The sequence below is a fragment of the Microtus oregoni genome, unplaced genomic scaffold (genome assembly GCF_018167655.1).
Source record: "Microtus oregoni isolate MIOR12 unplaced genomic scaffold, Mior012 000014F_ref0000157, whole genome shotgun sequence".
Taxonomy (NCBI): Eukaryota; Metazoa; Chordata; class Mammalia; order Rodentia; family Cricetidae; genus Microtus; species Microtus oregoni.
The window spans coordinates 26,270,159-26,295,447 of NW_024543073.1; the positions used below are offsets into that span (position 1 = coordinate 26,270,159).

A 25,289-nucleotide genomic window follows, 5' to 3' on the forward strand; every position below is an offset into this window, starting at 1 on the left:
AATTTTTTGAATCCTAATAAATGATTAAAAAGTAGCGATAACACATGCTTATTTTCCTGGTGACATCTACAGAGCTGAAATAAGTTTATAAAAAAAGTCATGTGTTCAGACTTCTGTTAAGCAATAACTGCAGTTAGACGTAAATAGACATTATTATTGTCTCGTTATTGCTTACTACCAAATGGCTTCCTTCAACATCCTCCTGAGCATCGTTAACTGAAAGAATAAGAGAAATAGTAGAAATATCATATTAATAACAACATGTTTACTAGTCTTGTACTTCACTACCCTAAGTATATACGAGAAAAAATGATTGAATTATTAATAGTTTGCAAATTTTCTGCAAAATTTCTGTAAAAAGTATAGAGGAATGTACATATTTTAATAATCTCAGATAAAATGTTTGTGCAGTCTTACATTTGAAAACAATTATAATCTCTTTATTTTTATTTACCTATTTTGTTGATATGTATAAATAAAAATTAAGCAAAGTATGTGTTCAAGGTTAGTATGCACCGTGTGTTTATGTTTTCCGATAGACTTGTTTAATTAAGACAACTTCAAAAGTAACGTAGCTTTTCAAAAGTTTATTTTAAGTTTGAAGACTAGACAGGGTCATACTGATTTTACAACATCCTATATGACTTAAGTATATCTACAAAGAAAAAAACAACTTGGAATATTACACAGCTTGAAAATTTGCAAAAGTTATGTGTACCTTAGTTATAACTGTTCTTACAGACAGACCAGATGCCAGCATTCAATGCTATATTTCATAATTTGTTGTCTATCAAAGATACAGTCGTTAATACCTGGTCTTCAAAATTTATACTTATCTTTATGAAGACATTCCCAAAGAGAAAGTCAACCCTAAAGTAGAAATTAGTATCTGTGACAAATGATTACACTGGGATATAAATGAAATGGATATGTCAAAAGTTAATTAGTTAATAATATCCTAAATTACATAATTAGCTCATGAAAATTATATACTAAAATGAAACTAGGTAATTCTTCATTCTGCTGTTTGTAAAATTTTGCTTGTAAATAGAATTAAAACATCATGTTTCAGCTTGAAGCCACAGATACAACTGACATGAAAGCTACTTCCCAGTATTTGCCACTGTTTTCTGTGTGAGCATCCTTTGTTGACAAATGCTTATTCACTGGGCATGCCATGTGATGTAAAGCACATTGAGCAGAGGGAAAGTGCATAAGCAAGAGAAAATCTTCCACTGACTTTCCAAACAGTAGCAAATACCATTAATCCCAACTCCTCTGGAACACAAATTTTAAACAGGTATCAAGAGAACAAAATTCAAAATATCTTATGAAGCCATGAATAGTTTTGAGAAAGTATTTTGACATAAAATATTATTTATAATTTCTAGAATTTAACATTAAAGATAAAGAATCTTCAAAGTAAAACACCTTCAGATTTAGTAGTAGTGCTATCGCTGATAGAAACAAGGACTATGAACTAGTCAGCAAGAGCCGCACTTTTAGGACATAAGCAATTGTATGGAATGCTATTTTAATTTAAAATACTATTTTGCCCATTTATGCTGATAATTTTAAACATTACATAGGAAAACAGTATTGAGGACATAGTACTTTGTTTGTAGAAAATGTTGAATAATATTCAACATTTTATATACTGAAAATCAGCACTTTTTTTTTTTTTATAAATCTGATATAGTAAGCATGTAGGCATGGGGCAAGCATTTGGCCTGATGGTTACCTATGAGTTTGCTGTTTAGAATGGCAATCTGATTGACTTTCTCTTTCAATTCTTGACTGTGATTGAACAATACTCCATAATTACATCATTGAGAAATGCTGTGAACACGTGGACAGACAGCACATAACAGTAGTGACTTTCCTTATACAACACACATATTAAAGGAAAAATAAAACAAAACATAGCAGTGTTTGCAGGGCCTTAGCATTTCATATACATAGCATCCTTTCTTTTCCTGGACCTTCAATTTAAAACTCCAATAATTCCATGTCAAGGTCTTATAAAATAAATACTTGTAAGGATTATAAATTAGGTGTGGGGGGCATCTATAGAGGCGGCATGAGCTTTAATTAGAGACATATATCAATGATTCTGCCATTATCAATAACAAATTATTATGATAATTGCTTAGTTTTCTAGGACGTTTGAAGCACAAAAGAAATAGAAATCAATTTTCATCTTAAAAATGGTTTATGACTTTGTCATTAGTAAATACATTGCTTCTCACAAATTCTGCAATGTGCTTTCTTGAGAAACCACCACTGGTTTCAAACAGCATTGGGATTTTCATTTCACAGGAAGAGTGGAAATTTGCAAGGATATGTTGAGTACACTTGGCCACGCTGTGCACTAGGCTCACATATATTTGCTAACATCTTAAACACACACAGAATGATTCTATTATTTCAAACAAAAATGAAACTTTAAATTCCAGGGATTTGTGTTTTTGTTGCTCTTTTTTTATTTAAACTAAATGATAAGGGATTCTCAAAAGAGGTCTTTGGAAATGAGATAGAGCTTCATTCAAAAATAAAAATTCAGGTTCAATGTACTTATATTAATATAGAACCATTTACTGATAACCAATCATGTTGAATGTATGTTCAATATTAACAGATGTTCCATGTATGTGAATAAATATAATACATTCAGGTAAATAAAGGGTGAAAATTCAATGAGAAAAGATAATAACTGATTTATGTCACATATAAATAACATAAACTTGAACATAAAAGACTTAGTTTTTATTAGAAGTAAAGAAAATAAGAATAGAATTGTTATATGATTGGTATGGCATATAATATATTCCTCTCCAAATCTCTGTAATAAACACTAATAGGGTTAGGCACAGGGAAACAATCAAGGTAACCCAATTTGTTACAGAAAAAAAAACCTTATTGCTAAAATTGAATGTTTTATAAGTGTTGGTTGAACAGTAACCATAGATCTCTCTTAACTCTTTCATCTGATAACTATGAGTTTCTTTACTTTTCCTGTAAAAGGGAGATTTGCTTTGCCCACTATACTTCAACCCAAGGTATATAATTCAGAGAAGGAGGACTATAATTCAGAGATAGTGTGATGTTACTTAAGAGAGTTGTGCAATAAAAACTAAATTAAGTTATTGAAGAGGCAGGCTAAGAACTCCTTAAAAGCCAGTTAGTAGCCTACCATAAATTTGAACACTTTTTCATGAGTAAAAGAAAACTCATTCAGCTTCCATTAGATTTTGCACAGTTCATTTCATGGAGATACTTGTAGGGAAATAAAGAAATGCATTGTGGGATGTGGAGTTCCTTCATTCCTCTTCTGTGCAGCCCAGCAGCTCTGACCGCAGAGTGATTCTTCCATACCAGGACCAAGGAAGGATTCTTATGTGTCGTGCATAAATGGGAGGGTCGATGACATTTTTCCTGTGAGTGTCGTTGTCAAAATTGCCTTGAAAAACCTAATAAAGAAGAGCAAAGAACATGATTATATAGTCCTTTCCCTCTGTAAGCTTGTTTTCTTATCTGTAGTACACATTGTAAATTTAAATATTTTATTTTTATTATTTTTTTTTGTTTGAGACAGGGTTTTTCTGCATAGTCCTGACTGTCCCAGAGGTTCCTTTGTAGACCACTTGGCCTGAAACTCACAGAGAGCCTCCAGCCTCTGCCTCCCAAGTGTTGGGGTTAATAGCATGTGCTATCACCCCTGGAACAATTTTACTTGTAATTGCAATATTTCACTGTTTATTGTGTGGGATGCATCAGTATGGGTATATGAAAATGCGTGGGTGTTTCTATATGCACATTTGTGTTTGTGTGTGTGAATGTGTGTGTGTGTGTGTGTGTGTGTGTGTGTGTGTATCTTCCTGTAAAGCATTAGGCAATATGGTGATGATTAATAAAAGCAGCACAGCAGAGGCTGGAGAGTTGGAGCAGCAGTTAAGAACACTGAGCACTCTTCAAAATCTGGGTTTGAGTCCCAATACCTGCATGATGGCTAGCAACCATCGGTAACTACAGGTCTGGAGATCTAATACCTGCTTCTTCAGGGCTCCACAGGCGTCAGACACATATGTGGTGCACAGGTATAAATTCACACTAAATACCCATACACATATAATGGTGATGATGATGATGATGATGATAAATGCTGCAACCCACACAGCCTGGGTCCTTGGTATAATCAGAGGGAATGAAGTTAACTCAGAAACACATACAGTGATGGTGGAGTTGAGTAAGGTTCTCTGCCAGTGTAGAACTCAACCACTTTAGAATGGTTTTATGTACTGCACAGAGGAATGAGTTAGCTGGCGTCTGTAAGAGGTCTCTGTAGGTGAGCCGTCTCAGGCTCCAAAGATTCCAGAGGAGGAAGCTGTAGTCTTTGCATGCACTGATCTTCCATTAGTATTCATAATCTCACACTCCTACTTCCAAGGAGAGATTTGCAGCCTCCCTAGAGCCTGTCTCATGTTAGCTTAGCCAACTGTCCCATTGCTTTAGGACTTGGAGTTCTTGACATGGTCAGGCCCATATGAAAGTACATGTTCACTCAAAGCTTAACTCTTTCTGGGCTTCCTCTGCCCCTTCTGCAATAACAAATTTCAAAGGCAAACGGTAGAGACTATTTGATTGTCTTTTTGCTGCTTCTACTGGAAGATCATTTGCCATTGAGTGGCAAATGTTAAGTGCAGTCCCCGTCTGGTAGGGCAGTAACTGTTTAACTTGACAGAAAATATATCTTCATAGATAATTTTCAAGTAAATATTTGCTGAATAAAAGAATACGGAGCAATGCTATTTCCAGAATCTACCATGCTTGCATATCTGATTTGCTTTCAGTTAATGGAATTTTTAAAATTTTTCAGTAGGGATTTGGCCTGTACTGACCAGCGAGGAACTCTTCATGAATTCATATATGTTACTGAGTAGCAGCATCTCTATTGACAAAATCTCATTTGTTCATAATATAGCATGTAAGCAAAAATCCTGTGAAAAGTTGACACGTTAAACATCAGTAGACCAGAGGATATACTTTCATATGCTGACATTTCCTAACACACACAGTTGGATTCTGTTGACATAAAATTTTACAATGAAATATGAGATTCAACATCCAACATATCGGTCTGCTAAAAAATTTAATGCCTTTGTTTGAAATAGTTGAGTTTAAATTCATTAATATGCATTGCAAAATATATAATAGTTATTAAAATGTTATATTACTTCATAGAAAAGAAATAGAGAAAAAGACAATTTTCTTTTAAGTTTCTACTCTTTGTTACAGTCTTCTATAAGGAGCTGTAAAGACCCCAAATTATAATTATTATCTATATTTAGCTCTTTTTTATACTTTATTGTTTTTAATTGAGCTATATTTTTTCCTCACTCCTGTTCCTTTTTCCCCTCTCCCCTTCAACCCTCCCTGTCATACGCATATATTTAGTTCTATATAAGATGAAATAAATCAATTGTGAAAATGACTGCAGCTATACAATTTCCAATGTAAGTGTAAAAAACACAGATATTTGGACATTCATTTTAACAGTAAATGAATTTTGATAACAAAGGAAAATTTATAAAATTTGTGACTATAGAAAATTGCCCAAATTTATATTGCAATCATCTAAACCTTAATCAACCAGTACTGAAAATACAGGTTATTTTTCAAAGGCTCACAGTAATGATGGCAGAAAGCACCAAGCATGTAAAACATGAACTTGCTTGTTTTCAGGGGACACCTTGCTTTTGTTATGCAAACATTAGCACACATCCTGTTTACTGGTCTCTAGCACAGTAGATGTTGCTGAAAATGCAATTTCAGTATTTTACTTGAGCAAGTAAGGCAAACACAACATTTCTTGTTGCCTTAACAAAATTGGTAAGCTTTCCAGAAATATGTGTTTGAGACACCCACTTTAATTAGGATCTGAAAGGGTTAAGGGCATCTATGGATTCCCCATAAAAAGGGAAGACAACTAGATGAGAGAGGTCTGCAATTTTTTTTTGAAAAAGGACTCACAAGTTTAATTTAGGCAGAAGGCTAATTATCTTATGATGAGTTTGTGGTTATCGTGGAGAGCTCTCAAGCATTTGCTAATATATGGGACCTCAAGTAAAAGTTACTCAAGGCGCTTTGCACAGGCGTGCATAATTGTAACCTACGAGAAGCAAGAGGGAGGAAAAGGACAATTCTCTAAGCATGGATGAGTTTCCAAATTTTGTTTTCTACTGTGAACTCTTCTGTGATACTAGTTAAAATTCAAATCAGATTCTGGTGGGGATTCAATCCTCATACAGGCGATAATATCATATAAAATGCAACAATAAAATGCTCCCCCCAGCAACAGCTTTGATGCTTTTAAGATGAGATTGTCATTGGTTTCTACAGACCAATATCTATTAGACCACTGCATATATCAATTGCATGAAGCCATCAAGCATTGTGGAGGAAATTGAGTATATCCTTTGTTACAATCAGTAAGTCACAGCTAACATTACTCTTTCTGTTGTTTTGAGACTGGATCTTTTTATGTGACCCTGATTGGTCCTGAAAAATGTGGTTCTGCCAAGAACTCCCAAGTTCTAGGAGTACCAGTGTGCGGTACTACTATGTCTGACATTATATCTTAGCTTTTGTGAGTCCGAAATTGGAACTCCAATACTCTAAGCATGGAACAATGGATCATGCTGTGTGTGTGTGTGAGTGTATGTGTGTGTGTGTGTGTGTGTGTGTGTGTGTGTGTGTGTATGTGTGTGTGCGTGATTTCTTATAAAAAGTCATCTGACTTACAAAATTCTGCTTTGTTTCTATTCTAAACTTAATAGAGCAAATGTCTTATACATGTTTTTATTCTTTCAGTATTCTGGAAACTTCTTTAGGTCCTTTCAAATAGTGTTTAGTTCTGGGTACTGGTACATTGTTTCCCCAAGCTCCTGAAGACTAGAATCAACCAAACCTACAATGGCTGAGTAAAGTCTATGCTCTTCTGTGCCGCACATCTTCTTCATTGTGTTAGCACAAGCACAATGTTTGTTTTATTGATTATGTGTACACTTTGCTAATGTATGTAAGAGATAGAGGACAAGAGGAATGAAAATTTCCAGGGAAGTTGCACTCATTAAATCTCAGTATTATGGTTGCCTAAACAAGACCTGAACAGGAACAAAACCAACTGACATGCCAATGTCGATCATGGAAAACTCACAAGGCACCAACCCTGAAGAAAGCGCTAGAAACACTTAACAAGTGCTGAGAGAGGAAAAATTCGTCTTTCCCAGAGAGTAGTCTTCAGTTGGTCAGCAAAAACCAACTGGTCAGCCCTGAAAACATATACAAGCAACACTAAATACACTCAAGAAGTTGTACTTACGTATTTATTCATTTTTGTTTAAGTATGTATAAACATTAATACATAAAGAATAAGAGGCCATGGCTGTGAGAGGTATTGGGGATATATGAAAGGGTGAGAAGAGAGAATAGCGAAGGAGGAAGCGATGTGACTATATGTTAATTAAAAATGAATAAATCTACTTGAAATACCAGTTATAAAAATCCATTACATTGGGTGGTAGTTTTTCCTGTATTATGGAGAATGGGAGAAGGAGTTTATGAAGAAGAGAAAATTCTATACTTATATTCACTTATCCTTTGATGCAGTAGATTTATAGTAGAGAAGTTAGATATGAACTACTACTTTTAGCTCAGCTTCCCAGGAACCTTGTTTTAATCTACTATTTATCCACAAAACTAATGAATCTGAGTTGAAGAACTCCAGATCTCCTAGAATCAGGTGCCTCTATATTTATTTTATTACATCCATTGGTGTATGTGTGTGTGTCTATTTATCTATGTGTGTCTGTTTGTCTGTGTGTGTATGTGTGCACATGTGTATGGGGGGTGGAGAGGGGCATGTGTGCTCATGTCGAGGTCAGACGACAATTTGTTAAAGCTGGTTCCCTCCTTCCATCATGTCCTCCCTGGGTATGGACCTCAGCTCATCTAGCTCCATAGTCAGGGCCCTTAGCTGCTGAGCTCCTTCACTAACTCTGCCCACACCCTTTCTAGATCTCACATGTGACTTTGACCTAACTTGGCCCCATTAAGATTTAATAGGAAAGATATGCGTTTAGATAGTTTAAAAGTCTCTAATTATTTTTGGTTTTTCTAATTTTTAAATTTTCAATTTTTCCATTGCCGTGAGTGCTGTTCTTACATCATTCCCAGCCCACGCTTTCCTTCCCAGCACCTCCTGTGTCCCCTCCCATAATTCCCTCTCAAATTCATGACCTTTCATTTGATTATTATTGTTACATGTGCAACACTAAAAGGGTTCAGGAGATTTGGTGTGGTGTGTGTGTGTGTGTGTGTGTGTTTGTGTGTGTGTGCCTCCTGAGTGAAGTTTATATAATTTGATTAGAAATTCTCCTCAATCCAGTATTTTATGATCAATGAAAACAGAAACTTGCCTAACAAATGAAAAATACGTTCACATATTCAATAGTAGCACAAATATCTTCAGAAACTGAAATTTAGTATTTCAAACTGAACACTCATGGTTAAAATTTTCTGGTATTTCATCATTTCCAGACTATGCTCCTCTGGTGTGCAGATCATAGAATGACCTCTGTTGTAAGTGTGGCAATTAATTAATAGGCAAACCATAATATGAACAGAAGAAAGAATCAGGCACAACTTTGCTGTGGACATGATAGTATGATCAATACCAACTAATAATTAGAGAAACTTATTCTTTCAGATGTTTCTCTTAAGAGTGTAGTTTTCCATTGTGTTACTTCTAAGAAGGATATTAAACTGGAAACAAAAAAATTTACTGATCTTTATTTTATTCAACCCTTGGTATTATAAAAGTTCATGGGATTTGAAATAAGTTTTTAATCTATTGAACAATAATTAGTGGACATTAGAATTTAAATATTTACTTTATAAAGTTACTATGTACTTTATGTACACGTGAGCATAAAATCTGATTTTGATGTGGGACATCTAGGTCACATGCTTGTTAAAGTAAACTCAGAAATGTTAATTTGTTGTTATATGGTTAACACTATTAATTACGTGCTTGGATATTTTTATATTTTCCAAAGTTTAGAGTTTCAAACTGAATTAAATGATAGAATTTAAATTTTTAAACTGACACTAATTTCATAGTGTTAGAGTGTACAAATGAAGTTAAAATAAATAGTTTTTATTTTAATAATGTTTAGAACTGAGATTTAAGTGTTTCTCATTCTAAAATTTATTGACCATAGTCTAGGAAAATCAATAATTTAATTTAGTTTCTATGTGTCTATCATCATATTCCAGAAGTTAAAAAATAATTTAAGTGAAAAAATAAATAATTTTAAATTGCTTAAATATATATTTAAAAAAAAGATTTCTAAGTATGAAGCTCTGGCCTTGCTTGATTTGTCAAATTTGCAAGCCAAGTCTGATTCTTTTAGAATAGACTCCAACTATTAATCAGGAAATTTAATTTTCTAAGGATATTTTCTAGCATCCTAAAACCATTTCATGATCGAGTGGCTAGTGCATCATTTTTGAAAGTTTCCTTTGCAATCAATTCCACTAACCCAATGAACCTCTGTAACAAAATTAGTCTAAATACAAGTACATTTTTTTTCAGTATAATAAGGAAATAAGAATCTACACTCCAGGTAACTTCCAATATACTAGGAAATGTTTCTTTGTAAAACAGGGCATAATGAGAATCCATCCTAAGAGGTTCAGATCACTGGACTGCATAGCAAGGAGCTGGCTTTCAGGGAGCAGCCAGCACTATAGGATATCCGAATAGTGCTGTAGCAAGCACACACTTTGAACCTTGAGAAACAAAGTACCTCCCATCTTAGCTCAAGAGGTTGGAACCACTGCCCTCTATAGTTACAGGTGAAATGATTGCCACCTGATACACCATATTAAGCAGTGACCATTTTTGTGTTTGAGTCAAAGGAGATTCAACAAAATGTATACATTGACTTTCTTTGAAGCCAGAGGCATAAATTTACATGTCTCAGTTTCAGAAAATATGCACGTAGTCATAGGTAAGAGATCAAGTAGAAAATACTTTTTCTGTATTAGCCACTAGCCCTAACATGTTTACTGATCAGTTTTCCTTTCTCCCCCAAAGTCATCTCATTATTCTGTAAGCGCAGTGTATTGAAGTACATTTTCTTTTGTATGTAGTCTACTCACCTGTACTATTTGAAACAAACAGTTAACTAAAACTTCTTTTAGTCAATGTATCTCCAGAAGGATTTAGGAATCGGATGTTCATGCTTTTCTAGTGATTATAGATGCAGGAAGTTTCAAGGACACACCAGTTCAACTTTGTATAGTCTAGGGTACTTCTACCCTGAGAGAATTTTGGCTTTTGCCATTAGCTCCTGTGAGGCCAACTGTAAACCTTTGGAAAGTCCTGTCACCTAACACGTTTTTGTGCTCCTGTGGGGTATGGGACACACTGAATAATCTATACTAGCATTGTCATTTAGGTGGGAGTTTGGGTCAGCTTCAATCCTGAATGGGCTATCTTAGGCTATGCTACATGTCACTTCATTTGCTGTATTTCTTTCCATGCTTCTTCACTATATTAAGTTAATTGTAAGCACAGCATTCTAACATACATCCTGTGTGTATTTTGAGTGATCATTCAGATTTTAGGGTGATCTTTAGGACCACCAGTGTTTATGTCACATGCTAGAGTATATAAGGAGAAACCTAACATTTGTGTTCAATGGTATAGACAGGCCAACAGACGTCGAGGAAGGATTTTTAATACTTTTAACATTAATAATTTCTATCAGGGACTCCAGTTCCAGAAAGCATTGTGTCTAAGGCTTTCCCAGTGTCCAGGACAGCTTACAACAGATTTTCATAGTTCAAAACTAACTTGTCATTATTTTCTGAATAAATATTGATATTGCAATCTAGTAGTATTTATTTACTTGTACTCTTAGATAAATAATCTAGACACTCCTCTATCAGGATATATTTCATATCAAATTCACACTTTTATTTTTAACTTACAAATGACATTTATTATCATAGAAACAAACCTAATATATTATATAACATATTATATAATAACTATATATATTCTAATTATATTCTAGCTAGAATAACTTTCATTCTTTTCAATACTTTGGTTAGAAAGAACTCACTATCTTTATATGCATGAATTTCTTTAATATTTTTGCAAGAGCTAATAAATTTCTTTAAGACTGTTACTTTGGCCAGCTCTTCAGGTTCAACTTTATATCACAGTTTCCCGAGAGCCATAGAACATGGTGACAGAGAAAACGTTCCGCATCGTAATTCACATTGGATTCCCACTTTTATCTGTGTTCCTTCAGAATATTTTGTTCCATAAGCTCTTTTACAAAGATCCTGCTTGCTTCAAGGTTTGTTTGTGTCTCCGACTCTCAATGAAATCATAGCAGTCTTTCAAGCAAGCTGCCTGTCCTGAGATTTAGTTTCAAAGGCCCAACTGTAGACAATTTTTACACTAAGAAGAAAGTAAAAGGAAAGATCTGGGGACCATTTTTTTTTTGCAGTTTTCCTCCTGTGCAGAAATGATTTTAAATTGAACATAAACAAATGGATTTTCCAGGAAGTTCTTTGGACTTGGACAGTTACTCTCAAGCCATTCCTCGTGGCTCTAATATTTGCATTTTGTTGTACTTATGTAGAAAGGAAGGATTTTTTGTTTTTGTTTTTTACTTTAGGCAGTTTGACATTACTTCAGGTAGCTTGACATTTTACTGGACTGATGTATAGCATGCTCTGAGTACATGTAAAACTCCAATCTCCGATTACACTGCAAGATTGAAAAAAAAAAAGGAAAAAAACCCAAACAAAAACCCTTAGCCACGCATTTGATGCTCACTTAGAACCCGTGCAGTGTTATTTTCACTACTTGTTCTTTCTATGAGTTTGTATTTTCTTTTTAACAGGAACCAATAGATATTCCCATAACAGTTGATGAACAATTTGCTCATGTATTGTCCCTTTCATATACTCCACACGCTTTGTCCTTTCATTGTTCTCAAATCCATAGATTCTCCTTTGTTCTCATATAACTGACATGTCAGCTGCTTGGCTGACAGTTACTTCTTGACTGGGAAACAGCTCCATGGTGACTGTCAGAATTCCTTCTCTCATCTCATTTAAGATTATTCAGAAAGAAAAGAAAATGGACTGGCGCTGACTGTGCTTTGGAAAATCTGAATGTTTCTGATCTTGCTTAGAAATATTTTATTCCTAGTTGTGTAGTAATAAGCAATAAACTTACTTCATCTTATCAAACACTTCATTCCTGTCAAAGCAAAGATTCAGGTCCTTAGACTATTGTGAATAACCGACTTATTTAGGAATTTCTAACATTCATCCAACGAAACAAGAGGCAAAATGGACAAGGAGTTAGTTCTATCCTTTCTGGGAACAGTTTTCATACACAAACTTGGCTTCAAATATCCAGAGAAGATGTTTCTCTTCCTCCGCCTCTCACTGCATCTCAATAAGGCGACACTATGTGCCCATTTTGGTCTTGAACTCACAGTTCCCTTGCCTCTGCCTCGGAAGTCTGGTGAACAGCATCCCAGCGGATTACAGGTATGTGTACCATGCCCACATAGTGTGTTTAGAAGATCACATGGTCTTCACAAAGAAATTTATACTCTGAATTTTGATAGGTTGTGATTTTCTGTAATTGTTCCTGTCACACAGAGAAGTTTCCTTGAAGAGAAATGAGGACGGAACTCTGTGGTCATAAGGACAGATGGTTAGATTTGTCTTAGGGATTATGCTGGTATCCATAACTCTAATGTTACATAGACTGACCAGGCATATACATGTATATGCATGTAAAGGAATTAATGAAATAGGACATACATTTGAAAAAAAGTAAGAAGGTATATGGGAGGGTTTGGAGGGAGAAAATGGAAGGGGAAAAGGATGTAATCACATTATAATTTCAAAAATAGAAGAAAAAGAAAGATAGCAACTCATACTCTGCTTTGTTATTAAGTTGGTGACCCCAGAACAAAGACCCAGAGAAAGAGCAGAGAGAAGCCCACTCTATATGGCTATTCCTATTCTAAACCTACTGGCATTTAGAAAGCTCACTCTAAAAGCCAGCAGCTAGGGGACATCACCATATTTAACTTCTTTTATGATGAAAGCTACCTTAAGTGACAAGAATGTTCTTGGAAATATATCACACAGGATGATAGCCTATAAAGATTTATGAAACATAAAATATTCCATTCTAAACTGTGGCTATATATTTAAACTATCTGCCTTCTGGCATTCAGACATCAGTGTCATATGAAAGATCCCCATAGAAAAGGAATAGTTTTAAAAAATCATCTGCTTTTCAAAGATGTCTCCAAAAGACATTAGCAGGACCCGTCAGAGAAAAAGGACATCTTTATTTTTCACTTTTACACTGGAAATATAGAAATTCCTTTCTTCTTTTCTTTGAGAGGACCAAGTCACCTCACTCTCCACTGAAGCCCTCAGCTCAACTCTCAGTCTCTTAAATCACACCAGGTATTTTCCATTTCATCAGAAAAATTTGTGGACTGCTTCCAACCCTCCATATCAGATAAAATACAAATGATATGACAGTAGAGAAATTGATGTGTTTTTGGTAATTCTCACCTGACATTAGGAGCCTTTTCCTCCCTTCAATTCTCCTTGAAGTTTCACCTTATCTTAGTAAGAGCTAACAAAATATAAAGCTGTGTATTTGAACATAGAAGTGATTAAAACATTCACCTATGTTCCTTTTAGGCCAGATCAATACTTAGAAGATGAAATATTATAGAGTAAGATACCATCTTCCAGTTCTTTGTGGCCAAGTCGAATGTGAGCATTGCACTGGAGTGCCAACTTATGGATGTACTTGATGTGTGATGTACTTCTGTATATGTGTTGCTTTAATTGGTTAGTATATAAAGCAGTTTTGGTCAATGGCTTAGCAGAGTAAAGCCAGGCTGGAAGAGAAATGAGAGAGAGTAGGCAGAGTCAAAGAGATGCCACATAGCTGCTGAAAAAGAAAGGCACCAAGAACCTTTACCAGTAGTTTACAGCCTTATGACAATACAAGGATGAATAGAAATGGGTTAAAAGTATACAATGGAACAAATTGTGCTGGCAAAACTGGATGTCAATCTGTAGAAGAATGAACATAGATCCATATCTATCACCATGCACAAAACTCAAGTCCAAATGGATTAAAGACCTCAATATCAGTCCGAACACGCTGAACCTGATAGAAGAGAAAGTGGGAAGTACTCTACAACACATGGGCACAGGAGACCACTTCCTACGTATAACCCCAGCAGCACAGACATTAAGGGCCTCATTGAATAAATGGGACCTACAAAAACTGAGAAGCTTCTGTAAAGCAAAGGACACTGTCACTAAGACAAAGGCAACCTACTTACTGTGAGAAGATCTTCACCAACCCCGCAACAGACAAAGGTCTGATCTCAAAAATATATAAAGAACTCAAGAAACTAGACTGTAAAAGGCTAATCAACCCAATTATAAAATGGGGCACTGAGCTGAACAGAGAATTCTCAACAGAAGAACGTCAAATGGCCAAAAGACACTTACGGTCATGCTCAACTTCCTTAGCGATCAGGGAAATGCAAATCAAGACAACTTTAAGATACCATCTTACACCTGTCAGAATGGCTAAAATAAAAAACACCAATGATAGCCTTTGCTGGAGAGGTAGTGAAGAAAGGGGTACACTCATCCATTGCTGGTGGGAATGCAAACTTGTGCAACCACTCTGGAAAGTAGTGTGGCAGTTTCTCAGGAAATTCGGGATCAACCTACCCCTGGACCCAGCAATACCACTCTTGGGAATATACCCAAGAGAGGCCCTATCATACAACAAAAGTATATGCTCAACTATGTTCATAGCAGCATTGTTTGTAATAGCCAGAACCTGGAAACAACCTAGATGCCCTTCAATGGAAGAATAGATGAAGAAAGTATGGAATATATACATATTAGAGTACTACTCAGCAGTAAAAAACAAGGACTTCTTGAATTTTGCATGCAAATGGATGGAAATATAAAACACTATCCTGAGTGAGGTAAGCCCAATCCAAAAAGAGGAACATGGGATGTACTCACTCATATTTGGTTTCTAGCCATAAATAAAGGACATTGAGCTTATAATTCGCGATCCTAGAGAAGCTAAATAAGAAGGTGAATCCAAAGACAAACATATAGGCATCCTCCTGAATTTTAACCTTCATCAGGCGATGAAAGGAGACAGAGACAGAGACCCACATTGGAGCACCGGACTGAAATCTCAAGGTCCAAATCAGAAGCAGGAGAGGGAGCGCGAGCAAGGAACTCAGGACCTCGAGGGGTGCTCCCACACACTGCGACAATGGGGATGTTCTATTGGGAACTCACCAAGGCCAGCTGGCCTGGGTCTGAAAAAGCATGGGATAAATCCGGACTTGCTGAACATAGCGGACAATGGGGACTACTGAGAACTCAAGAACAATGGCAATGGGTTTTTGATCCTACTGCACGTACTGGCTTCGGGGGAGCCTAGGCAGTTTGGATGCTCACCTTACTAGACCTGGATGGAGGTGGGTGATCCTTGGACTTCCCACAGGTCAGGGAACCCTGATTGCTCTTTGAGCTGATGAGGGAGTGGGACTTGATTGGGGAGGGGGAGGGAAATGGGAGGTGGTGGCGGGGAGGAGGCAGAAATCCTTAATAAATAAATAAATTTTTTTAAAAAAGAAATGGGTTAATTCAAGATGTAAGAGCTGGCTAGACGTATGCCTGAGTCATTGGTCAAGCAGTGTTGTAATTAATATAGTTTCTGTGTGTTATTGGTGTCTTGGCAGCCAGGAAATGAATGAACAGGTTCTCTCAGCAGGTACTTGTGTATTTTGTCCAGGAACAGGAAGAAGGCATGCTCTTTTATCTGCCCCAACCTTCCTCATGAAAGCACGAGGTGCAGGCAAAAAAATCTAGAAAATCTGTAATGGCCACAAGCTGGCAAAACAAGCATTTACAATATAGTTATATTTAAAAATTCAGGTTTGTCTGGTTCCAGTGTATCTAAGTACACTGTCATTTTGACTAAATTTGTCAAACATAACAGAGAAAATTCTCCCCTAAGCTGAGTAGGTATTGCTTTGGTCTGAACTGAATCTTGCATCTTTTACTTGGGGAACTATGGGTAAGTTGATTATGAAAAAAAAATACATGGTACCAGAAAAAACTTCATCAACTTTGCTAAATAAGGAAACGAAACACAAGTGTACTTTTTTATGTGAAAGTAATGACTTCTTTTAATTGGTATAATCTATTAAGTATCTCACTTGTAGATAAAGTTATTTTCTTTCTAGATTTGTTAGAAGGTAAGAAGTGAGATCTTGTCTTCCATCTTCTGAGCTCTTCAGGGACGCTGGGATTCCATGTTGAGATGATTCTGATTTATCTTTGCTGAGTGATTTTTTAAAAAATACAGGTTGTGTTTCTGATAGTTTTTTGTTATTATTTTATAAACTTTATTATTTAAAAAAACCTTGTAAATAAATAAAAAAGTCATACAGTAAAATTAACTGGACCAAAAGTCTATACAAATAATTGGATTTCTACATAGAACCGGTATTCAGAACAGAAGCTTCAGAGCTTCATGTTAAATTTTATACTTTGGTATTGAATACGGTTTTTACACTTATCTGCCATCAAAACCAAAAAAAAAAAAAAAATCGTGACAGCAAAATCCTGATGACAACAAGAAATGCACTGCCTCTTTTAAAAAGCCCCAGAGGGTGTCAGGTTATGTACGTTCCAAGAGTGTGCCTATACAATTGTATACATTGTTGACAAATTTTCTATTTGCAAGTTTAGAAAGTAAAGGAAATATATGAAAATACCCTAAGTGGGTAGCTTTATAGGGTATGGAAGATTTAGGGGTCCTTTACAGTTTATCATTAACATGGACATATAACAAGATGCTTTTATTCTTTTTGAGACTGAGACTATAAAAAGCCAGAAGAATAGCAGATTAATTAAGCCATTTTGAAAATGTTGAAGGACAGACTTTTAATTGCTGAACATATTGCTGCTGATGGCGTGTTGGTGGATAATAAAACTGGCATATGGGCCATATAGAACTAGTGTTTTTTAGTTGAGCATTTTTTAGCCTCAAATTATATCACATAGTTAATATTTAGTTTTGGGTGATTGTTTTGTTATAAAATAAGGATCAAAGTGTCTTTTTCCTGTGTTTTGGTCAGCAGTTGTCATTGCTGAAGCAAGGGTGTGGGCTCTTTCAAAGTCAGATTGGCCAGTTACTCACCTTATGCATATCAAAGTTCACATCACATAGGTGTTGGTGTGTTTCTTAATGAAAAGACTAATAGTTTTCTTCCAGTTAGTGTTTCTTACCTACATTAGGTTCTTTACTATCAGTAATAACATTCTTTAATTTAAATAATCTATTAAAGTTGTTAATTATGGCTATTCTGCCGGAAGCCCATCACTAATAAGTATCTTAATATGTAAACATTTTAAGACAAAGATAGGTACATAATAGGAATGACTATTCCTCACAGCAGAAGTACAAGTGTGAGCCGGACTGAATAATGAGCAACATCTTTTGTTAAGGAATATTGTCACTATATCACGATTTTGCTAGGTCTAATACTATATAAAAAGAACCTGAGGAAAGAAAGGATTCTCAGAATTTTGAACAAGGACATGTTTATTGATTTATCATGAGTAAAATATTTAAAAACATATATTGTTAGTTTTTTTTCTTTACCTGTTTGTTTTCTAAAGAGAGCAAAAGAAAGAAGGCATGGATTTGGGTGAGTGAGGCAGTATGCATGATCTAGAAGGAACTGGGGAAGGGGGAATCTTGATCAGATTTTCTTGTATAAAAAAGTGTGTTTTCAATTAAAGAAACAATTACAAAAATACATAAAGTGGTAATAAATAATTTTTTAACATTTGAAAATTTGGGAAATTAATAAAATAATGTGTACAAAATCAAACTTTTCATTGTTGTTATTCATAAGCATTTTTTGTTTATGCTGCTAGGGCTTTTCATATGCATTTTTAATTCTTATGAAAACATCTGTTAGCAAGACAAAAACACATGATTTCAAATTTTAGGGTAGTTTACCAATTACTCTAAAAGAAAAGTTTTGGGTTGTGGGGGGCATAAAATAATTAGCATCAAGAAAGGAAAAGCATGTCTTCATCTGTGTTGTTTGTTTTTCTCTGTCAATATCCTTAAAATTATCTTTGTAGAATTTCCTGGGGTGTTACTGTCGCTAAATATAAATGATATCATTATGCCAGGCTCAACCCAACCTAACCAAATGCCAATTTATGGATTTTGTGTGTGATATTGTTTTCATGATGGTTTTTCATTAGCACCTTTAGTTTATTCTGTTTAATTTATTCTGTTTTGCTTCTTTGTTTTTATTTTTAAGAATGCCTTTGTTGGTTTGTTTTTTTTATATAAAGAAGGTTAAAAAAAATCTAAATACTGAAAAGAAAATTAAACTTCTCATTTGTTAAAAATGGTTGTCTCTTTTATATCACATGTCTTTATTTTTAGAGCCTAGAATAGAATACAAAGGATTCTCCTAGGAAACTTGAAGTCTATTTATGAATTATAACTGGCTTTCCACGATGTCTACAAATAAATTGAATGGTTCTTTGTAAATTCATGAGTTGATTACAATAAAATGGCCTCTTGCTTGTCCTCGTGGCCAGCCTGCCACTCTTGCTAGTTTTTTTTTTATTATTATTATTATTTCCATCATCCAGAATGCTGTTGTGTTCCACAGCTGTGACTACAGGAGACGCTGCTAACCCTCTTTTCTTAACTTTCTCTTCTCTGCCCGATGTACTGCTTTCCGTGTTCCTTCCTGCTCGTCAAGCCTTCTCCAACCTAGACTCAAGTGCATCCAAATTTGGCTCTGCTCAGCTGTCTGCATTTGATTTCGCATCCTGTCTTCTAGTCTTGATCATGGGTCTTCTTTACAGAATTGCTTCTGAGGAGTGAGTTCCCGTCTTGTCTTTGCACATGTTAACAATGTAACAAGGTACTGGTTACAAATTGACATTTGACCAAATTGCTTATCATGTTCAGAGTTCAGTAGGTAAATTCAGATCTAGAAACCCATTTCACTCAGTCAAATCATCTCTTCTGTTAATGGATATCCCTCTCTAGCTGTGTCTTGCTTAGTTATGGGCTTCAGATGAATGATAATTACTGTACTGTTGTAGGAAAGTGATTTAAAAGCTGCAGATAAATGTATGGAACAGAAGTCTGTAAAAATCTATGTTTAGACAATATAGGGAAATTTAGTGCTATTCAGCTATAATGTGGCTGACACTTGACATGGAAGTAGACTATGAGGCAACACAATACGGTGATAGCAAATGTTTGGCAAACCCCAAAGTCAACTTTGCTATGGCAGTAATAGCATTATTTCTAGCAGAATGCCATTTTTTTTTTTTTTTTTTTTTGCTGAACAGTTCAAAAATAACTTTGAGGTGAGATGCCAGAGCCCTTGCCTTCACCAATTGGCCAGTGTGTATCTGCCTGTAGACTAGTGTTCCTAATTTTGTGCGGCCTGTATCCTTGTCTGTGTATTTGCCTATTGTTGTGGTATAATATAGAAAGATTACCTTTCTAGATGCTAAAATTTCTAGTACTTTGATCTTGAAGTTTCAAACATCTAAAATTCAGAAATAAAATTCTGCTTTATATAATCTCACCAGATTATGCAACATGTTGTCTATTTACTTATTTAATTTGTTTTCTAGGCATGGTCTTATTCTATAATCCAAGCTGACCTGGAAATGTATAGCAGAGGTTGACCTGAAAGCAGCTGCATTTCTTCTGTCTTATACCCAAGTATTGGGTTTATAGGCATGATCTATCATGAATGCATGATATAGTCATATAATAGCTGAGACAAATTAAGACTCATAGATTTCAAGTTTACACTAGTCATTTTTATCACTGCCTATTTTATAATAGTATTTAATCAGTTTTGATGAACTAAGTCAATAATACAACTACACCTATTTAAAACCTTCAGTCCTTTGCCATCATTGTACAGTGCCAAACTGTCAGCCTTGAGTACATACATACAAGTGACACTGTCTGGACCAAACAGATTATATTTAGGAATATATATATATATATGTGTGTGTATGCAATAACAATTAGTGAATAAAGAGGCCATAAATTTGAAAGAGAGCAGGTAAGGGTGTATTGGAGTGTTTAGAGGACAAAGCAAAGCAGGAAATGTTTCATTTATATTAATCTCACATTGACTTCCATCTTATGTGAATATGGAAATTTGTTATATTCTTTGTTATATAGCTCCTGTATTAGTAAGGACCCTATGCTGGCTCAGTTTTATATTAACTTGGCACAATTAGGGTCATTTTAAAATAGGGAATCTCAACTGAGAAAATTCTCTCACTAGACTGATCTGTGGTCAAGTCCATGTGCATTTTCTTGATTGATGATTGACAGGGTGGGCCCAGATCACTACATGTGGTGTACCCCTGGTCAGTGGTCCCGGGTTTTATAGTAAATCAGGATGAATAAGGCATTAGGATCAAGACAAGTAGCACTGCTCCGTGACCACTGCATCAGCTCCTGCCTCTCGATTCCGCCTTGAGTTCCTGCCCTAAGTTTTTCAATAATGGACTCTGATGTGGAAATATAAAAAAAAATAAATCCCTCTTCCCCTCAAGCTGCCTTGGTTATGGTGTTCACAGCAATAGAAACCAATGCTAGAATAGTCTCTAATACTGAATTACAGCAAAAAAAAAAAAAACAGGTATTGTTTCTGAACAGTTGATATACTTATGTAGCAACATCCTTATTTTTAGACAAAACTTAAAACTATATCACTGTCTCCTTTACTTCAGTTTCAATTAAGTCATCCAGCAAACATCCAAGTGGGAAAGCAAGGTGACTGTGGCTGCGTTTTTATCATGTGGCACAATTTACTTGTTATCTTTGAGATCTATGAGTTTGTGTGCAGCAATCTCCTTTTTGGAAATTGCTTTCAGAACGAAACTTCTTTCCTTTTCATTCAACCTTATTTGAGAATGGCATTGGGGGCTGATGCTGAGGGACTGAGCCTAATAGCTCCACCGGGCAACTGATCAGCAGCATGGCTTCTCTCTTGACAGGACAATTCACTCCCTTGTGTCCCCCCGCAAGCATCTTCCTCCATGATCACCACAGTAGATTCCATTCTCCTTATTTTTAAAGAGTGTGTGTGAGTTTGTGCATATGTGCTTGTGAAATATGTGTATGCACTGGCTTTGTGTGAATGCACATATGTATAGGCCAGAGGTTAATGCTGAGTGCTTTTGTCTCTTTATTTCCACATTACTATTATGATTATTATCTGTAAACAGGGTCTCTCACTTAAATTGTAGCTCACCAATTTGAGCTAAACTAATTAGCCAGGCAAGCCCCCAAGAACTCTCCTGTTTGTACCTCTCCAGCACCATGATTCCAGGCTTATGTTACAACAGCTGCAATATACGTGTGTTATCAGGATCTGAACTTCTCGTGTTGGTTTCACAAATACTTTTTCTACCAAGCCAACTCTGCTATCTTTGAAAAGAATTTTTTAGATGAAGAATTCTCATTCTAACAACATTTTCAAGAGACAGCCTTACCAATGTTTATTCTGCTGACGGCTGCCTTACTATGGACTGGATTTGAGGGGCTTTAAACTTCCACATTTAATTTCAGTTCTTTGATAGTGATCCCTTCAGAGTTTCAGTGGGATGTTCTGTGGCATTTGCAATCCTCTTGAAGTTGAATATATCCTTCAGAGCAGACTGTGGAGAGTTTGCAGTGATGCTTATGTATGTTAAAAGTCAACTTGGCATTAGGCAGTTCTTACTTTCCACAGAGTGGGTCTCAAGATTCGAAGTCAAGTCTCTGAGTGAGTGGCAAGAGCTTTTACATACTTAATCATCTCCCTGGCCTGGTCATCATTACAAACACTAGGAAAGGGAATGAAGTTACGAAGATCAGTAATTCTTTATGTCTACCAGGAAGTCATAGGCTTTGAAACTGGTGATCTGTGCAGGGAAACTCCCTGGATTTAATCTATCAGACAATGTACTTAGTTGGCTACACTTTAGTCTTTCAAAATATGCTGATGAAATAGAAGTTTTGCATCTTTCCTCATTATAAATGGTGATTTTGGTTCTACTATATTATGCTAAGTTACAGTCTTCCATAACTATAACATGCAAATGATTGAGTGAATACCCATGTCACTGTTGTGGAATATTAATTTAACTAAGCAAAGTTGTGTTACACCTGTTTATGTTGTGGAATATTACTTTTACTATATGAAAATGTGTTACATTTGTCTGTGGTGCGTTTAATTATGTAAAGATGTGCTGCATTTGTTTCATCTTGCCTGCCTAAGGCACTTCATAGTCTAATAAAAGCTGAACATCCAATATCTAGACATAAAGGAAATAAGTTAGGGTGGTGGACAAAGTGAATAAGGAGAAGTAGAAGTCTAGATTTGAGAGAGAAGAAGGAGGAGATAATAAGGGAGGAAGGGTGGGACATGCCCAGGGCCAGAAGCAAGGCAGTCACCAGATAGACAGACAAAAGAATCAGTGAAGGAAAGATATACATAAGGAAATAAAGGTAAACTGTTCTGGGGCAAAATGTAGATGAAGAGAAACAGGTTAAGGTATAGCTGGCAAGACTATTGTTGTCAAAACTCTGCTATCTCCTCAAAATACTGTTCCTCCCCTGTAGAGAGCTGCGTGGAGCCGCACCTGATGGCGATTATGGCTAAGGCCTGACTCATGCTATTATCATGCAATGATTGTCAGCTGCTTGCATATGTGTGGACCTATGGGCAGTGCCCACCTGGCAATCCGGGGTTTGCGGCCCGTGCCTCTTTAAGGGCTGGGAGAGAATTGCCTGGAGAGAGAGAGAGAGAGAGAGAGAGAGAGAGAGAGAGAGAGAGAGAGAGAGATTGCTGTAAAAAAGTCCTGAATAAACTGCTGCAAGAAGAGCTCCGGTGTTGCGTCTTCCTTTCTGGTCGAGGCGGGCGTGACACTCCCCATACTTACTTTTGATGGCATAGTACCTTTTTTTGCATAAATATCTATCTTAAAATTTAAACTTTCCATCTTGATATTAATAATGCTTAAGTTTTACACAGTGAAATTTTTCTAACAACAATCTCTAAAGTCTCCAGAAGGAAGATGGGAGTCCACAACAATTTTACCTGTTTCATAATGATTCCATCAATTCGATAAACACCACTCAAAGATCAGCTTTGGACCATAAGCTGTCCAAAACAATTTCAATTTGGCTAGCTGAGATAGTCTGCCTTCTTACAACACTCCAGCCAGAATGCCATATTAGAACTTTATATTAGAACATTAGATAAGCCTTACCCACTACTCAGAGACCAGCTGCAAATATTACAGCTACTCCTTTTGAGACTTTACCATTGTTTTAGATTTTTACAAGATCCCATAGAGATACCATCACCCCCAAGACAGCTGGAAGTAATTCTAAGAAATTGATACTCCCTCTCACAACAGATGAGATGGATAGATTTTGGTTTTTCTCTGGTTTGGTTATAAGTTACTATAGGGTTGGGGGCAGAATAATAATAATCAAATTCAGGAATTTTATTTGATATGGAAAAAAAGGGGAATAGATAGGATAGAATAATTAGGTAGATTAGGGTATCTACTTGTAAACTACTTTAGTAACTATTAGTTTTAGACAATTTACAATGGTATAGATTCTTGTATATTGTTACATATGTAAAAATATTTTTTTATTCCTGTCTAAGATAATTTGTATATTGATACAAATTCAAAATTATATTTGTCATTTTGTATATTATTCCTAGTTCCACTTAAAATGTTTTGTACACAAATTTAAAATTATTTTTGTCATATTGTATGTATGTTTCTACTTCAACTTAAGATATTGTGTATACTGATACAAAGTTAGAATTTTTTGTCATATTGCACTATACATTTCTACCTTTGATTAAGACATTATTATATATTGTTCTAATTTTGAGATCATTGTCTTCATGTTGTACACATGTTTGGAAATGCTAATTTTGAATGCAAAAAGATGATTGGACCTTTAAAGGTCAGATCAGCACCTATTGACAAATTGATCTTACACACAGCCAATGTTGAGTCTCTTAACTATAGTGTTGTGGCCTGGATAGGAGGGACAATTTCCAAAGGCCTAAAAAGAAATCAAAATGTCAAATGTTTTTATTGTATTTGAATATACCATCTGAAATGAAATTGTAGACAGGGCATTTCTAAAAATAATATCCCTTCTAGGAATGACCCAAATAGATGATTCCAATCAATCTTCTGGATTATGCAGAAGATGTAGCAAAGGCTGACATTGGACCAATGACTAAAGCTCAACAAGGTACAATCAAGGTAAACCTTTTTCATCAGGAAATGCCTTTGGAGGCCCCTTTCAGTATCCAAAGTTGAATGTGGTCCAGTCATTCCCAAGAGGATCCAATGTCTATTGTAAAAAACCATATTGCTCTGAATAATAGAATAGCTTTGGAGGATGAATCAAAAATTTCAGGAGGAACCATAAAACATTATTTTGGCAGATTTCTATAAGTGACCAAAGACTAGAGCTAAGGGTATAGATAAGCAACATTGTAATTGAGAAGATCATTAGACACAAATGCAGATGTGACTATTATTACTCCAGAATGAAGGCACCCAAATAGGCCTCTTCAGGAGGTAGATATTCAATTCCTAGGGATTGGAACCCTATCTCAGGTAAAACAAAGCATGAAATAGATTGAATGAATAGGGGCAGCAGGAAGAGAAGAAGGCTAAGGCCAAATGTGGTTAATGGAGCAGTGAATCTATGGGATTGTGATCTGTTCCAGCAATGGAACACCCAGATTAACACTCCTCCAGTCTCAGAAATGAAACATAGACTTACTCATGTTTCTGGGAATAATATTATAAGGCACTATTAAAAAACAGTTACTGACCATTCAGACAGTATAAACAAGGCACAACAGCTGTTGATCTTTCAGAGGTACCAATGGCCCTACCTTTAATATGGTTAACTAACAAACCTCTCTGGGTTGGGCAGTGACCTTTGACATCAGAAAAACTACAGGGTTTTGAACAGCTGGTTCAGGAACAGCTAAATA

General features: G+C 35.7%; 1 protein-coding gene across 3 annotated transcripts in view; it reads right to left on the reverse strand.

The window, feature by feature from the left end:
- Positions 1-578: 578 nt before the first annotated feature.
- Positions 579-25,289, reverse strand: part of Edil3 (EGF like repeats and discoidin domains 3) — a 434,158-nt gene continuing 409,447 nt past the window's right edge. For all 3 annotated transcript variants that reach the window (XM_041663625.1, XM_041663624.1, XM_041663623.1), the window contains one exon: positions 579-3,470. In XM_041663625.1, the coding sequence (XP_041519559.1) occupies positions 3,321-3,470 (150 nt within the window). In that variant the 3' untranslated portion in view covers positions 579-3,320. The remainder of the gene's footprint in view (positions 3,471-25,289) is intronic.